The 16322-nt window shown below is 53.8% G+C and overlaps 1 protein-coding gene across 5 annotated transcripts; it reads left to right on the forward strand.

Moving 5' to 3' along the window:
- Nucleotides 1-244: 244 nt before the first annotated feature.
- On the forward strand, nt 245-15837 carry ZBP1 (Z-DNA binding protein 1). Of its 5 annotated transcripts, none has more exons than XM_082359315.1 (8): nt 245-3774; nt 6684-6893; nt 7488-7553; nt 7965-8138; nt 9329-9490; nt 10648-10851; nt 11892-12104; nt 13462-15837. In XM_082359315.1, exons 1-8 carry the CDS (start codon nt 3741-3743, stop codon nt 13707-13709), a joined length of 1311 nt encoding a protein of 436 aa, XP_082215441.1. In that variant the 5' UTR covers nt 245-3740; the 3' UTR covers nt 13710-15837. The 5 variants fall into 5 exon arrangements, with proteins under 5 accessions (XP_082215441.1, XP_082215444.1, XP_082215443.1 ...); XM_082359318.1 differs by having other exon boundaries at nt 11919-12104; XM_082359317.1 differs by having other exon boundaries at nt 9332-9490.
- The last annotated feature ends 485 nt before the right edge of the window (nt 15838-16322 follow it).

Genomic DNA, 16322 nt, shown 5'->3' on the forward strand with positions numbered 1-16322 from the left:
GTGCAAGACCAGATGAGTAAATGGGACTGCTCGTCACTCAGAGAGGGATAGGTGGGTCATACCATGAAGATACGATAGCTCCTGTTTATTGAGCACGTGCGTGCTACGTGCGCGGTGTTCTGCTGGGACCTTCCGGAGCAAGATCTCAGGTTAGTTTTGCCACAAGCCCAGGGTAGAGCTGCTGTGATCCCCTTTTACAAAAGGAGAAATGGAGGCTCAGAAAGAGTAGTGACTGGCTCGAGGCACAGAGGTACGAGATCAGGGCCCGGGGATCAGAACCCCAGGCCTATCTGACGTGATGACCCAAGGAGGCTCACTGAGCTCTGCCTTGAAGGTCAGTGAACGGAGCCCGGGCAGATGCCTTTGGGGGCTGCACTGAGAATCCGCTGCCCCCTGCAGCCCCTGGTTGGGTCTTTGCCCCTCGCCCTCCGCTGGTAGCTCTTGTGATCTTGTGCAGTCCCTGTCTCTGGCCACCTCTGGTTCTCTGCCCTTTGCCCCTGGCCAAAGACACATTATTGTCCCCAATTGATGCCTTCAGACCTTTCCACTCCCTCCCCCCGAGGTGAATTCACAGAGGAACCGTGATCATAACATCCAGGCTGCCGGGTAGAAAGGAGACTGGGTTTTGCCAACACAATGTGCAGTAAAAATATCTCTCTTTTAAAAGAGAGAGAGAGAGAAATTTAAAGACTAGAGATCAGTAACGTGTAATTATCATCTGGTTTGGGCGGAGAGTTCTAATAGTTTCCAGAAAAACACAAGCCATGAAAAAGGAGTGTGCTTTCCAAGGCAAAAAGGGATCTGGGCCCCAGCACGCAGTAGCGCCATCTTGGAACTCCTGTGGGCTTTGAGGTCCTTCCCAGGCAGAGTCGGGTGTCACCAGAGTCCCTGTCTCCCTTCCTCTCCCCTTTTGTCTTCCATGCTGGACGGGAGTCTCTGAGAGTGTGGGAACTACCTTTGAACTCAGCCTCGGGCCTGCTCAATACATAAGCTCCAGCGAACAGATATCCTTCAAGGCATAGAAGAGGTTTCCTCGTTCCTTTCTTGGGGGGAAAACAGAGCCTCGTAATGGCAGGGACAGCTAAGTATCCTCTGATATCTGTTGTCCCCTATTTGGAAGTTAATCGATCTCCTAATTTTAGCTAGGTGCATGGCGGCCCAGAATAAAGATCTTTCCTAGCCTCCCTTGCTGGGCCATGGGACTGATGGATGTCAGGGGAATGTCTGTGTAACTTGTGAGTATTCTTAAAGGAGAGGTACTTACTCTTCTTCCCTTGCATCCTTCCTGCTGTAAGGAATGCAATTGTGATGGCTGGAGCTTGAGCAGCCATCTTAGAACGTAAGGCCACAAATGGCAGAGCAACAAGATAGAAGGGGCCTGGATCTCAACACTATGGTGTGCCACACCACACCTGGACTGCCTACCAGACTGTTTTAGGAGAGAGACACAAGTTTCTGTATCGTTTAAGCCACTGATATTGCAGTTAAAGCAATATCATGGTCAAAATTACCTTGAAAGTCTCTTAAATTGAGACGAGGAAATACAAGCTAATTAAAACTTTAAAAGTGAGAATCCCACTCAGTGTGGTGAGATGCTCACAGCAGGTTCATGACGTCCATGAATTCCAAATGTGCCACAGAATGCTATGGAAGATGGAGCCCACCCACATTAAATTGTTTTTTCTTTCTCTTTCTCTCTTGCTTCTTTTTTTTTTTTTCCCCTAATGTCTAAAAGTTATATTATGGAGTTATGGAGACCCATCACATCACATTTTCTAAATGATGCAAATTTTGTGAACACCAACTAAAGGGCAGATAAACATGCTTTTTCTTATCTATTATCTTTGTTTTATAATTAAAGAAACCAAGGCTCAGGGAGGTAGCGACACACAGCTAGGGAGGGGATGATGGGAACACAGGGGCACCGGAAAGGGCCATCCAAACATGTCCAGACAGACACGGGCCAGAAGCAAAGTTGACCCTCAGATCAAGCTTGAGTTCCTCAGCCGGACCTGCAGGCCCACCAGGCACCCAAGTCAAGGCCTCGGTCGGGGTGTCCATACTGAGAGGTCAGCAGCACGCAGGGAAGGAGCCAAGGAGCCTGTGTAGGAGAGGCATGGGGAATGGGGAGACGCTGGGGTACGGCCAGATGGAGGTGGGGTTTTTCTAGGGTAGGGGACAGGTGAGAGGCCCCTTAAATCAGAGGGACCGGACGAGGGAAGCCGGACGCAGGCTGGTGAGCGGGCGCCACCTAGTGGCTAGTCCAGGCACGGCGCCTCCCTTCCTCCCGCAGGGGCTCAGCAAGAGCCCGGAGGGCGCCCCACAATCTCCCCCAACACCCCAAATTACTTCGTATTTAAAATTAAGACTGTCAGTTTACATAAAGGTACACGTTTCTTTGGTTTTACATTTAAAAAGGAACAAAAGCATCGTCGTGGCTTCCTGTTTTTATCAAGTTGTCCAACACTCCACATTTGGTTGGAATGAAATCACCTGGGGCTCTCGGCCCTGCCTACCGAGATTGGGATTTAAGTGGTCTGCGTGTGGATGGGGCATCAGGATTTTTCCTGCTTGCTCTGCAAGGACAGCTTTGAGTCAAGTCTCCAGGGCCCTTTCCATGGCTATACTTGTTCCTGAGCTCCTCCCTTTGCAGAAATGCTAGGGATGGGGTCCCCCTGGGAGCCTGGGCCTGGCACCCCCTCCCCAACTTCTGCAGCTGGGACCCCAGGCCCAGGGGTTTCCAGGGCTGAGTTCTTGACCCTCTGGGCTGCCTCACACAAAGCCGTTCACCTCTGTAGGCCTCAGCTTCCCGTTCTGTTACCTGGACCAGAACAGTGGCTCTGAACTGCTTGGGGCAGGGGGGGAGTGTCAATGGCCCCTTTGAGAATTTACAAAAGCGATACATCCTTCTTCCAGAAATAGGTAAGTGGGTGTCCAGCTGTGTTCATGACTGTAGAAGGCATGAATTAACCCTTTTAGTCCTCACCACCACCTCCTGAGGTTGCTACTTTATTAGCCCATTTCACAGACGAGAAAACTGAGGCATAAATAGGTTAAATAACTTGCTCAAGGCGCCACAGACAGTAAATGGTGGGGCCGAGTTAGAACCCAAGCATCTCTGTGGCCTTGGACAAGTGGCCTCACTGACCCAAGCTTCAGTTTCCTAAGAAAAGAGGCCAGTACTGGCCCCTACCCTGTAGATGATTCAGGGGCACACGAGATTGGAAAGCACATAGTAAGTACTCATTAAAGAGGGTTGTTGTTTTGATATGCACAAACGCAGGCACCCACCCATCCACCCACCCAGGTGTCTTGGCCTGAGTGTGGGGCTCAGGGTGGGCAGCGGTGGGAAGTCCCCTGGCCCCAGAGGAAGCTCTGGTCTTGCCCAGCTCAGCTGCTCCTTACTAACATCTAGTTGGAGGCCTAACTGTGTCTTGCTTATCAGTTCCGGTTTCGATTTTGTTTCCTTCAAAAGCCACACAGAGAAGTTTCATTTTCTTTTTCTCCAGAATCTGATCAGCTAGAGCTGACTAGACATCTGTTTCTGGGATGTGTGCACAGCTGACAGCTGGCTGGGTGAAGCTGGAATCTCTCCACAGCTGCCAGAAGCACCGCCAGGACCACAAAAGCATACCCAGCCTCGACCGGGCCCACCTTCTCCAGGCCACGGGGTCGGGGTCGGGGTCTGGGAGCCTGCCGCTGCCCTCAAGTCCCCTGGGCTCCCAGCAGCTGCTGCCAGCATGGCTGAGGCCCCTGCCAACCCAGGAGATGCAGGTACGTTCTTCCTTCTAAGGAACAGTGGGAGTGCCCGGGTGGGACTTGCACCTTTTTTCCGGTTCCTTTTCTTGGTCCAGATTACAGCCACGAGAGGACAGTATCTGAAAGCACAACAGTAGTAAGAAAGAGGGAGAGAGGGCGTCGCATCAGGTTCAGAGCCTTGCTCTGCCCAGGCATCTTGCAACATACTTTGTGTGCATTTTGCAATAACTCACAGGGGCAAGCCCGATGAGGTTTCCATCTTACGTGTGAGATCACTGAGGCTTGCAGGTGAAATGACTCAGGGGACCACGGCTGAGCCTGGGGCCTTAACACCCATCTTCACGCTCATTTTGAGGAAGAACAGAAGTTGTCTGCTAGGAGGGGCAAGTGCATGTATGTGGTTTTCCTCCTGTTGCATTCTTTCCTCGGAGAGCACTTTATTCCTGGAAACACATGATGCAAGTTAACTGTTATTGAGCAGTGCTCTTTTCTAGGGTCCCCACTGAAAGCATGAGGGTTGTGGGCTGGGACGCTTTTTGTTTGTCTTTGTATTGTGATTGTTAGCTATTTAATCCTCACCACTATCTCTGAAGTAGCTGCTATCACCACCATTTCACAGATGGAGAAACTGAGGCCCAGGGAGGTCACATAGCTGGTAGGTGGCAGAGCTGGGGCTCAAGACCAGGAAAATAGGGTGTGCTGGGGAGGGGTGCGACTGGGTGTGACCCAGGACCCCAGGCTGGTTCCCAAGCTCCTGTTGTACTTCCCCAAGGAGACATGTCGGGGGCACTCGGTAACTGAATTTAACTTGCCCCCCGGCAGATTCTCCTTTTAACCGACGTGTCACTTACACCTCATCCGTTTCACAACTTCCAGTTCACCAGCCTGAAGACTCAGCAGGTGACGCCAGCCCCGCCTTCACTGCACGGACCCCATTTCCCCTTTGGGGTCAGGGCACTGGAGGAGGGGGAAGAGGCTCACCCAGGGGCAGGTTTTTTGTTTTTTTTTTTAATTTTTATTTTTATTTATTTATTTATTTATTTATTTATTTATTTATTTATGGCTGCGTTGGGTCCTCGTTTCTGTGCGAGGGCTTTCTCTAGTTGCGGCAAGCGGGGGCCACTCTTCATCGCGGTGCGCGGGCCTCTCACTGTCGCAGCCTCTCTTGTTGCGGAGCACAAGCTCCAGACGCGCAGGCTCAGTTGTTGTGGCTCACGGGCCCAGTTGCTCCGCGGCACGTGGGATCTTCCCAGGCCAGGGCTCGAACCCGTGTCCCCTGCATTGGCAGGCAGATTCTCAACCACTGCGCCACCAGGGAAGCCCAGGGGCAGGTTTTTTAAGAATCAAAACTCTTTTTAAAACTAGGCAAAGCCACAGTGGGTTGGACGGGTATCCCGGTTGAGGGGTAGTTTGGTGGGTGAAGGGGTGGGTGACCCCACGTGTTCTAATTGCACATCACCTGCGCCCAGAAGGATGCAAACATTCCGACCACAAGGGCAAGGCCACGGTGCCCAGCGCAGAGTTGGCAAATGGGTTGTCCCTTCCCCCACTAGGAATCCAGGAAAAACCCAGAAGGTAAAGGATTGGGTTGCTGCCCTGGAAGGGGACCTAGGTCTTTCCAAGAAGGGCCCTGCTTTGCATTTCCCTCAGGGTTCTCAGGACAGGCATTTCCTCTCCCCAGCTCGTGGCGCTGCAGGCCCTGTGTCTGACCAGTTCTCTCACTCCCCGCAGGGCAGCTGGCTTGGGTTTATGGGAGCCTGTCTGGGAGGAGTAGGGGCCGTTTGGAAAGTTCCTCGTTGAGGCTCGAGGCATCTTGCTTAGGACCATTAACTCAGGTGGGGAAACAGGCCCCGCAGGAGCTACTCATCCCTTGCCCAGGTCATCTGGGCAAACACCTACCCAGTAGGGTACACTCACTTTTGCACTCAGTCACTCCTTCATTCAAATGCTATTTCCTGAGACCCTACTGTGTGCCCGGCCCCATGCTAGACACTGAACCACTACAGTGAAGCTGGCCATCACAGCAGGGGATCCTTGGGGACACTCTGCAGGGGACCCACACACAACCAGCACCCCACCCGCTCAGGTCATCCAGGACAGCCTCCCAACGATGGAGTCTGAGCAAGACCTGAGGTGGAGTATCCGTTGGACGGGTGGAGGGAGGGAATAGTGCTCCTAACAGAGGGAAGAGCATGTGCAAAGGCCCAGGGGTGAGTGCATCTGAAGGGAATGCAGACAGGTTGGCCCTTGAAGGGAAGCTGAGGGTGGGTGAAGACGAGGCTGGCAGAACCAGGAGTTGGTGGCGTTGCTGTCATCCGGGAGATGGTGGTGACAAGGAGTAGGAGGTAGAGGCAGCGAAAGGAGAAGAGAGGATTCGAGACAGCCAGGGACAGTGTTGCTAGGACTCCAGGACTGGGCATCAGGGTGAAAGATCCGTTTCTGAATGGCTGTTGGGTTTCTGGTGGGGATGAATAGTGACATCGCCCGAGTGGATTGTGAGCCCAAGAGGAGGGGCAGATGCCACTGGGAGGAGGAGGATGGGGGACGGAGAACACCGGGGTGGGCCTCCCCCCTCCCCCCTCCCCTCCTTCCTGTGCTCTGCCCCCGCCTCCAGCATCCTGCCGCCTCCACTCCCCTCTCTCGGAGGACGCCTGAGAGCTGAGTGCTCCCACCTGCCCTCCGGCGCTCACTCGGGGGTTGGGGGGACGCTCGGAAGGCCTGGCGCCGCCTCTGGCCACCAGGCTGTCCAGCCAAGGTCACTTCTGAGCAGCCCATGTGCCCCTCCCTGAACAGAGATGCTGGTGGATGTCTGCTCAGACCTCCGTCCCTGCCTATGCCCTGGATCCCTCTCCTGGGGGGCCGCCAGCCCAGGCTGGGTAGCTGGGGGACTCAGTCCTGTCTCTGCCCCTGTATCCCTCCCCCAGACCTTGAGCAGAGGATTTTGGAGGTGCTGAGGGACTCTGACTCCCCTGTGAAGACGGCCCAGCTGGTGAAGAAATGCCAGGTGCCCAAGAAGAAGCTCAGCCAGGTCCTCCACAAGATGAAGAAGGAGTCAAAGGGAGTCCTGCTCGTAGGCCCCGCGATGTGGTGCTTGGCCGATGGTGGGACCAAAGAAGTGGTTCCCGCAGAGCTGGGTAACCTGCCATCCCGGGACAGGGGCAGTTGGAGGGGGCGGGTGTTGGACCCAGCACGAGCAGTCCTGGCAACAGCCTAGCCCAGATTTGGGCCTGGGTTCAAATACAGGCTCTGCCCTCGGGGACACATGATGTACCCTCACTGCATCTTGATTTCTTTTTCTGGCCAATGGAGGTCACAGTAGGGCTGCTTTGTAGGGTTGCGAGAGGATTTGATGCAGAGGGCTGAGCCTAGTGCCAGCACGTAGTAGGTGCTCAGCAAAACATTAATAATGATGATGATGGCAGTAACGATATGATAATAAAAGAAGAGCCGTAGCATCGCACGAGATCCGCTTTTCTAGTTCTGGTGCGGTGCCCGGGGGTCCCCTAGCCCGCACACAACCCCGGAGGGAGTAGATGGTCTTCCCCCCAACCCCAAGCCACACAGCTGGAAGGGGGCGGGGCGGGTTTTGAAGCTAAGTTCCTTTAACTGTAGAATCCGAGTTTGGAGCGTCCATGCGCTAGGGCCTTCTACAGAGCAGCCCACCTCTGTCCGGTAGGGTCCCCATCCCCACTCCCGCTCCGCTGACCCCTGACCGTCTTTCTTCCCAGCAGAGAGGCCCCAGGAAGATGCAGTTGCAGTTCCCCGGAAGCCTGGCCCTGAGCTCAGTCAGCGGCGTAAGTATCTCGTTCCCTTTCAGCCCCTGTTCCCTCTGACCCCAAACTCTCCTTGGCCACTCGAGAAGTTACAAGTGTTCAGGGGCCATGCCCACCCACTAACAGGTCCCCACAAAGTGTTCGGAGTCAAGACTCTGTCTTTCGGTGAAAGAAGCTAAATGGCTGAGAAACCATTTGATGGGTAGTTGGCAATTACTGTGCACCTAGCATGTGCCAGACACTGTTCAGAGCCCTTGACGAACATCCCCAACCCCCAGAACAACCTCTGTGGTCCATTATAATTATGCCCATTTTACAGATGAGGAAAATGGGCACAGAGGCTGCGTCTGTCCCAGGTCACACAGCTGGTAAGCAGGGGAGCAGATTCAGCCTCCGGGGTCCTCCTTAACCACTTGCTGTCCTGCCTCCCAGAGGAAGAGATCTTCCGGTTTCTGGAAGCCCATGGGCCCCAAAGAGCCCTGATCATTGCCCAGGGCCTGGGAATGAAGACAGCGAAGGAAGTCAACCCAGACTTGTACGCAATGAGGAACAAGCACCTCCTGGACTTAGACCAGAAATCAAACTCTTGGGCTATTTATCAACCAGGTAGGCCTTTTACCTGCTGCCCACACCTGGACGGGGCAGAGGGCAGAGCTGTGAAGAGAAAGAATAACACCCAACACCCGGTCCTTGCTGGGCTCCCGGTAAGCTCTTTGCCTGCCCCACCTTGTCAGAAGCTTGCTGTGGTCTTGCTGACCCGTCCCTGGAAGAGGGTTCCAGGAGGGAGGGGCATGCTGGCAGGAGTAACCAGGGAGGGCTTCCTAGAGGTGTGGCCCACCCCTGACTGTATCAGTCCTGGGGCGCAGGTCTCAGTCTGAGTTTGCTAACAGTCTTCTGTAAGCACTTTGCCCAACTTGGAGTTTTAAGGCTGCTGAAGGAGTAGGCCAGGCTGGGCTCAGATACCCACAGGGTAGAGTCCCAGAACCGACTTATCCATTACATGCAGCAGGTACCGGGCCTAGAGCCCACGGTGCTTTTAGGGGGTCACAAAAATGCTCTAGTTTCTCTTAAAATCAGAAGAAAAAATGAGTATTATAGTAACAATGAATAACTAATAATGACTCTAGCCGAGACTATATTTTTCTTTATCCCAACGCAGTCATAAAATGTAATTTTAAATATTTTTTATGGATGTAGGGACTCACAAAGGCACAAGAGCCAAGGGCTCACGAAGGTGGGAATGTGGCCCCGTGTGTGGAGCCCACGTGGGGCTGACACCCCTGCTTATGGTACCCAAGGGGGGGGGGGTCTCAGCATCCTAGGCTGGATGTTAAACACTGGTGACAAATCCAAATTCTTAAAAATGCCTTGTGAGTCAAGCAAAGCTTATCCCATGGCCAGAAACAGCCTATGGACGGCCGCCTTGCATCCTTCCCTAAAGGAAGAGAGGACCCTGGAAGCAATGGTTAGGGCTGTGGGTTCCTCGCAGTGAGAGATACAGAGGGTGGGCAAGCAGCAAGGCACCTGCCATCCTCCCAGGGTGGCAGAGGACACAGGGGTAGGGTGGCCTGCGGGACAAAGTCCAAGCAAGGCTCGTCTGTGATACCTGCAGTGTTTGGTAAACACTCCACTTCCTGGAGCCCACCTTGGACCTACTGACTCAGAACCCCAGGGTGGGCCCCTGGGAATCTGTGTTTTAACCAGCTCCCCGGGGGATTTTGATGCTGCCAACTAGTATTTGGAACTTCTGACTCCTAGAGGGATACAAAGGGATTGAGTGGAATGTTATTTTGCAGAAGGTTCTAGAAATCAGTCTACCCCAGTTATTTACCAGCAAAATCCAATCAACATGATCAGTCAGAATGGACCAAGCAGCCACATTTCCATTGAGAACTCCAAAGGCATCCAGATTGGACACAGGAATGTCATAGTGAGAAAAATGGCCTCTGGGGAAAATGGTGAGTCCTCTGAAATGTCCAGGAGAAGGGACCTGTCGGGGAATCTGCTCCATCTGGGTGGGGGCAGGGAGTGGGGGGCATTCAACCTTCCAGGGAGAAAGGGCAGCTTTCAGATCTCCAAGGTCCCTTCTGGCTTTCTCAGGAATAAGGATGTCCCTCCTTGTGCCTGGATCAAACCTCTCCTGCTTTCCCTTCCTGCCGACATCTTTTGCCTCATTTTCATTGGGACCCAATATTTTCCCACAAGAAACAACTCAATTCACTCTTCCTCACTAGGATGTCCCAAGGGGTCGTTGTAGCATTCTGTTTGTCCCAAGACACTATTTTTCCCCATGTGTTAACATCTCAGAAACTGGGATACATCGTACGGGTGCATCCGAGCTTTGGTGAAATACAGTAAGCAAATGGGTGCCTGCTCCGTGGTGGGCACTGCGGGGAGAGGAGACAGGGCCACCCATCAGTCCAGCCATGGGACATGAGAGTGAGAGCACTGACCCCAAAGGGGGAGCGCTACCTGTGACCTCGAGAGAGCCCTTCCCTGCTCCAGGTCTCAGTTCTCCCAACTGTGAAATGAGGAACTTTATTCTAGAATCTAGATCAACCTTTCCCCAGCTTTAGTCCTCTGAGCTCCACCTCCCTAATTTTGGCCACGCCCATGGCTGATTATTTACTCCATGTTGTTAAATGGTTTACTTTTTATTCGACTCAAATTAATTTTAAAGTAAACTTTTACAACATTACCTTGAAAACTACGAAGGTTACCGTAAAAATAAATGCTGAGAAAATAAAACACTGTCAGAAGCTCTGAGGGCTCCATGTCAACAGCAAGTTAACCCCAAAGGAGACTTTCTCCTGATGGGCCCAGAGGATTGAGGACAGCTAGGAAGCAGAGGATGTGTTCATTGCCGGGGTTTTCAATGCCCCAGTGACACCCCAGGCACCAGTGGTAAAAACCCCGGAACCCCAGGCTAACTGTTCTGCCAGCCCACCTGCTCTCCAATCCAGACCCTGAAGTAATCACTCCCCATCTGATGGTGTCCAGAAAGAATCCAGAAGCCTGTCTCCTCTGTCCGGCCATGACTTAATGTGTGTGGGGGGTGGGGGATGGGGGGTCAGAGGGTGGGGGTCAAGGGTCACGTTTCTGTGTCCCCTGCCAGGCTCCACGGCTCCCCTCTACCTCCCTCCAATGGCGCCCACTGATCCCTCAACTCAGGGTCCCCTGGCTGGATCCTGGGGGCCCCAGGACATCCGGATGGAGAAGTCTGTGCTCAGACACGTACAGATGGGACACGGCAACGAGATGAGTCTTCACGGCAGCCCCGCCAAGGGCCCTGCCCACAGCGCCTGTGGCAGCCCCCCAGGTAACTGGAGAACAGGCTGCCATCCCACCCCCACCCCACTGCATTCGGCTCCTCGCTAGATGGAACTTGAGCCAATCTTTGTGGGGAGAGAGGCATGATGGGAAATTCTTTCCCTTCCGCCAGGAGGCTGTAGAGCAGGGGGCTCTTTTAGAGTTAGCACGTGGGTTCCCATTCCCTACTACCCCCGTCAGGAAACCTCAGTTTCCTCATCTGTACAATGGGCAGGGGTCATTTCCTGGGCCAGCTGAAGCGGGAACAAAGGAGATGGCTGGGCTGGAACTGAACAGGCATCTAGGGAGCCACCTAGGCGCTGTCACCAGTGACCAGAGCGCCCAGGCCACGTCCTCCCTGGCACCGGTCATCGAGAGACAGGCTGGCGGGTAGGAGCACAGCAGAGAGGCCTGAGAGAGAGGAGGAGAACCAGGGACGCCAGGGGACGGGTTTCCAGAAGAGGCGAGGCCGGTGAGGTCAAGGGAGGGCTGCAGGGTCCAGCAACAAGGGGTCAGTGGTGACTTGAGGGGACAGAAGTGGAAGGAGGGGAGGCGGAGCGTGGACAGCTCTTTTCTGACACTTGGCCAGGAGAGGCAGGAGTGAGACAGCTGGGGCTGGGGACCGGGCTGGGGGCCACATGAAGATTCTAACCAAAGATGGAGAGGGTATTCCAGAGCTGCCAGGAAGCAGGCAGCAGAGAGACGGGGAGCAGGAGGTAGCGGGGGGCGGGGTTGAGTCCCAGGGGAGGCACAGAGGACCAGGTCAGCTGGGCTGGGCTGCAGGAGGAGGGGGACCCAAGCTGGCAGAGCCAGGGGCCGAGGGAGCCGGAGGCCCCAGCAGGTGAAAGGCATGTGCAGAGATGCCGCGTGAGGCCACGTGTCCGCCGGCGACAGAGCACGGTGTGGGCCGCTGAGGGGAGGTTCCAGGAGGACAGTCAGCCATGGAGGACCTGAGAACCAGGCTCGGGGTCAGGCCCACCGTCCAGCTGCTCTCACCGTCCACCTCCCCACCCGCCCCCCCCGGCATCTCTCTCTTTGGCTGACCTGCAGTCTCTGTCCTGGGTACCGGCCCGGAAGCTTCCATCGAAATTCAAATCCCCGAACCAGGACCTCACTCCGAAGGGGGCATGGCCCAGAGAGTCCACATTCGCTCGTGCTTCCTGGAGGACACCACCGTAGGCAACAACAACAAGATGACCATCAACCCAGGGGCGGCTCATCCCGGAGGAGTCGCGAGGGCTAGTGAGCCAGGAGGGAGCGCAGGTGAGCCTGGGACACCCCTGTGCGTCCTCTTTCCCTCTCTCATTCATTCATTTATCCAACAGTCACGAGCCTCCCATTTCTGGAGTCTGGGAGACAGGAGAGGGTCGTAGCAGGAGTGGGGGCTCTAGGGTAGAACGTGTGGGGTCCACCTAACCCATCACTCAGCTTGGAGCCTCTGTTTCCCCATCTGTAAAATGAGGGTGATTAGATTAGCCTGTGGCTCCCGAGTTGTGGTGAGGACTGGATGCGTTCCCCTCACTGCTGGGACACCTGAACCGGACCGGTGACATGTCTTGTGGTGCCCAGTGCAACCAGAAAAAGCAAGGCTCCTTGTTCAAAACTTAGAAAGAATTTCAAGACAAAGACAGCAGAGCAGTAAACTGAGCACAGGCCCCTCTGAACGGGCCTGTGTGACTGCCCAGGCCACATGCCCGTGAAGCTGGGCCTCCCTGGAAACTTCTGGAACATGATCCCTCCTCGATTCTTAGTCACCCACTTCACTGATTCTTCCCCCCAAATAATGCTGTAGCCACCTTACGCTTCTTCCCCGTTTCAATTATTAGGGAGAAGTCGTTCATTCATTCATGCACCCACTCAGGCCCCACTCCCGCCCTCAAACGCTCCGTCCCCCAGAGATACAGCTAAGAGCACAGACAGACAAATACTCCCCGCTCACAGGGGCCAGAGTCCAGTAGGCACTAGAGACAGTCACAAACCAAGCCTTTCGAGGCTTTTAAGACCAACACTATAAAAATCTATAAAACCTGGGGCGGTGGGTGGGCAATGCCGGGACGGGGAGGAGCTGCCTTAGCCAGGCCATCAGAGAAGCTCCAAGAGGAGGTGACATCTAAGCCCAGGCCTGTGGGGAAGGAGGAGCCGGCCAAGCACAGATGTGGGAACAGCATTGCCAGTGGAGGGAACAGCAAGTGCAAAGGCCCCGCGGTGGGAAGAAGGGTGACATCCAGAATCACACACACGAGCCTAGGGAGAGGAAGGGAATAGATCCGGTGGGCAAGGCCGGGTCTCTCTGTGCCAGGAAGCCCAGAAGAAAGGTCCGGATCTTATCTGAAGTGACCCGGCGAGGCCTGGAGGGTTCAAGCAGGGGCAACTTGATGTGGGGCACAATTTAAAAGTCTGGCTGAACACCATCGGGGGAAAGCAAAGGGGGCTGAGGAAGCGGGAGCAACGGTCCAGGGGAGAAAGGACGGGGCCTCGGAGATGGGGACACAAGGTCACCCACCGGGGAAGCCTGTGTCCAGGTCAGCAGCCTCAGTCCCGGTGAAGCAAATCGCCTTGGCTATTCGGTAATTCGAGGGGAGGCGGCTCACGTGTTCCTGGGGCCCCATCTCTTCCCTAGACCCTCCCTCCGGAGCGGCACGATCCAGAAGCGAGGTCCCTCCCGGCGGCAGTCAGGCTGCCCCCGTCAACGTTGAGACGCTCATCTCAGAAGAGCTAGCGGCTATGACGCTCCAAGAGCCGCGGTCCCAGAAGCGCAGAAGACGCCTGCTGAGCGACAGAGCCGCAGAACCAGTGTCCCCGGAGGGTGGGACTCAGAGCAAGCAGCCTGCAGGCAGACTCGCGCAGGAAGGGCCTGGGAGCCAGTGAGCTCTCTGCTGCCTTCAGTGTCGTTTTTGACCTCCTCGCCTCCTGACACGTGGCCGGCGTGCACCCGCATTTGGGCTGGGCCCGGCGTGGGGCAAGGGCAGGGCTGCTGGTGGCAGGGGCAGCCTGCCAGGGGGGTCACCTTCCCAGGCCCGCCGTCCATCAGGGCCACCCATTCTCTGCCCTTCACTCAAGACCTGACTTCCTCAAGGCCCATCTTGGCCACCTGACCACTTTACCACCTGACCTTTCTAGAACCTTCCTACCTCGGCCTTGAGGGCTAGGGATGGACCACTCTCTAAAGCTGCCAGAAAAGGGATGCCACCAGACAGGTAAGAACCTCAGAAGTCGGCTGTATCTCCCCAAGCACTGGCCAGTGAATTCACTAGGCACAGAGACCCTGTCTTTTCACTCTTGAACCTCCAGTGTACGCTGGACCGGCCCCTCCACTGGCCACCTCCTGAGTACCATGCCCTCGGGCTACAGAGAGAGGAAGACCAAGCCCTGCCCTCGGGGAGCAGTTCACAGTCAGCGGGAGAGGCGGCCTGGGACATGGGCAGTGAGTCCTGAGCAGGAACGATCACGGGGAATTGAAGGAGTGCAGAACAGCAACGCAGACACCGTCCGGAGGGCCCAGGAGGCTCCCCGGGGAAGGAGAGAGCTCTAGAGCTCATTCTTCAACATCTGGCAGAGGGAGGAGGTTGGACTGGGAATGGTGTTCTAGGCAGGGGCTCGGCCTGGCCAAAGCCATGATGGTCAGAACAAGAGGACTTATAGCAGCACAGCAGTTTGGGTGTTGCTAGAAAGCCCAATGCAAAGAAAATGCAAGTGGGAGTTTGGCTGGAGAGGAGTTTGGACTTGATGCTGAGCTCTGGACAAGCACGGCTCCACCTGCGCAAATATTCCAGGAGGAACTGGGCAAGTCCATGCAACAAGGAAGTTGGGTTCATTACAGGGAAGGAAGGGTTTTGTCCGATGGGCTGGAATGGCCCAGCCTACAGGGGGCAAAGTTATCTCGGCCACCAACGTGACCTGGGGCCCCCAAATCCCTCCTGCCTGGGATATCCAGGTCGCAGACATGGCCACACGGTGTAAGGGGCTTGAAATCAGGTTTGAGTCCTTGCTTCTGGCATTGTCTGCCCTCTGGGGTGAGCTGAAAACTAACTGCTTGCCTCGAAGTTTGCCCGAGGTCTGTGGTTAACCAGGCCCGTATCAGTGGGCCATCAAAATGCATCTCAGAACTCAGCCTCAGCTCCCACCTGCAGCCCAAGCCAGAACATTCAGTTTTCCTGTGAGATTTCCCCTCTCTGTATAATTAATTTGTCATAAACACGCTGACAAAGCATTGCTGGCAGTTAATAGGGGCTGGAGGTGAAGGTCAAAGCTGGTCTCTTCAGGAAGGAAATTAACTAGCTACATTAAAAGCAAAGAATGATTAGGTCCATCCACCCCCCCAATATTTTGCTCTCACTAGCTCATCCACCGTCCCCCCTTTCTGCAATGATACCTGTGCACACAGAACTTGCCACCCCTGGAGTTGGATGGGGTCAGGGTGGGGATGGGGGAGGAGGAATTTGCTACATGAGTTGGAAGTGATTTTCCAAAGCCACCATGACCTGCTCACAAATGCAATTCTATTTTCTTTTTCTTGTTGAAAAAATTTTTATTGGAGTATAGTTGATTTACAATGTTGTGTTAGTTTCAGGTATACAGCAAAATGAATCAGTTTATATATATACATATATATCTCCACTCTTTTTTAGATTCTTTTCCCATATAGGCCATTAAAGAATATTGAGTAGAGTTCCCTGTGCTGTACAGTAGGTCCTTATTAGTTATGTATTTTATATATAGTAGTGTGTATATGTCAATCCCAATCTCCCAATTTATCCATTCCCCCCTCTTACTCCCTGGTAACCACAAGTTTGTTTTCTACATCTGTAACTCTATTTCTGTTTTGTAGATAAGTTCATTTGTACCCTTTTTTTAGATTCCACATATAAGCAATATCATATATTTGTCTTTCTCTGTCTGACTTACTTCATTCTATGACAATCTCTAGATCCATCCATGTTGCTGTAAATGGCGTTATTTCAGTTTTTTTTAAATGGCTGAGTAATATTCCATTGTATATATGTACCACATCTTCTTTATCCATTCGTCTGTCGATGGGCATTTAGGTTGCTTCCATGACCTGGCTATTGTAAATAGTGCTGCATTGAACATTGGGGTGCATGTATCTTTTTGAATTATGGTTTTTTCCAGGTATATACCCAGGAGTGGGTTTGCTGGATCATATGGTGGCTCTATTTTTAGTTTCTTAAGGAACCTCCATACTGTTCTCCATAGTGGCTGTACCAATTTACATTCCCACCAACAGTGCAAGAGGGTTCCCTTTTCTCCACACCCTGCAATTCTATTTTCTTATCCCAGCTTCTCTACTCCTCTCAGAGTAAGCTTAGACAGGACTCCTCACCTGTGGGGATTTAGCAGACAGCCAAGATTAGAGGCTTAGAGCAAGAAAAAGAGTCTAGGGAGAAATCCAGGAGCATTTGGGCTGCAAATGACAGAAACCTAAAAGGGGAATCTATTTACTCAAGCAACTGGGAAATCAAG

This window comes from Balaenoptera borealis, assembly GCF_965194805.1.
Source record: "Balaenoptera borealis genome assembly, chromosome: 16".
Lineage (NCBI taxonomy): Eukaryota > Metazoa > Chordata > Mammalia > Artiodactyla > Balaenopteridae > Balaenoptera > Balaenoptera borealis.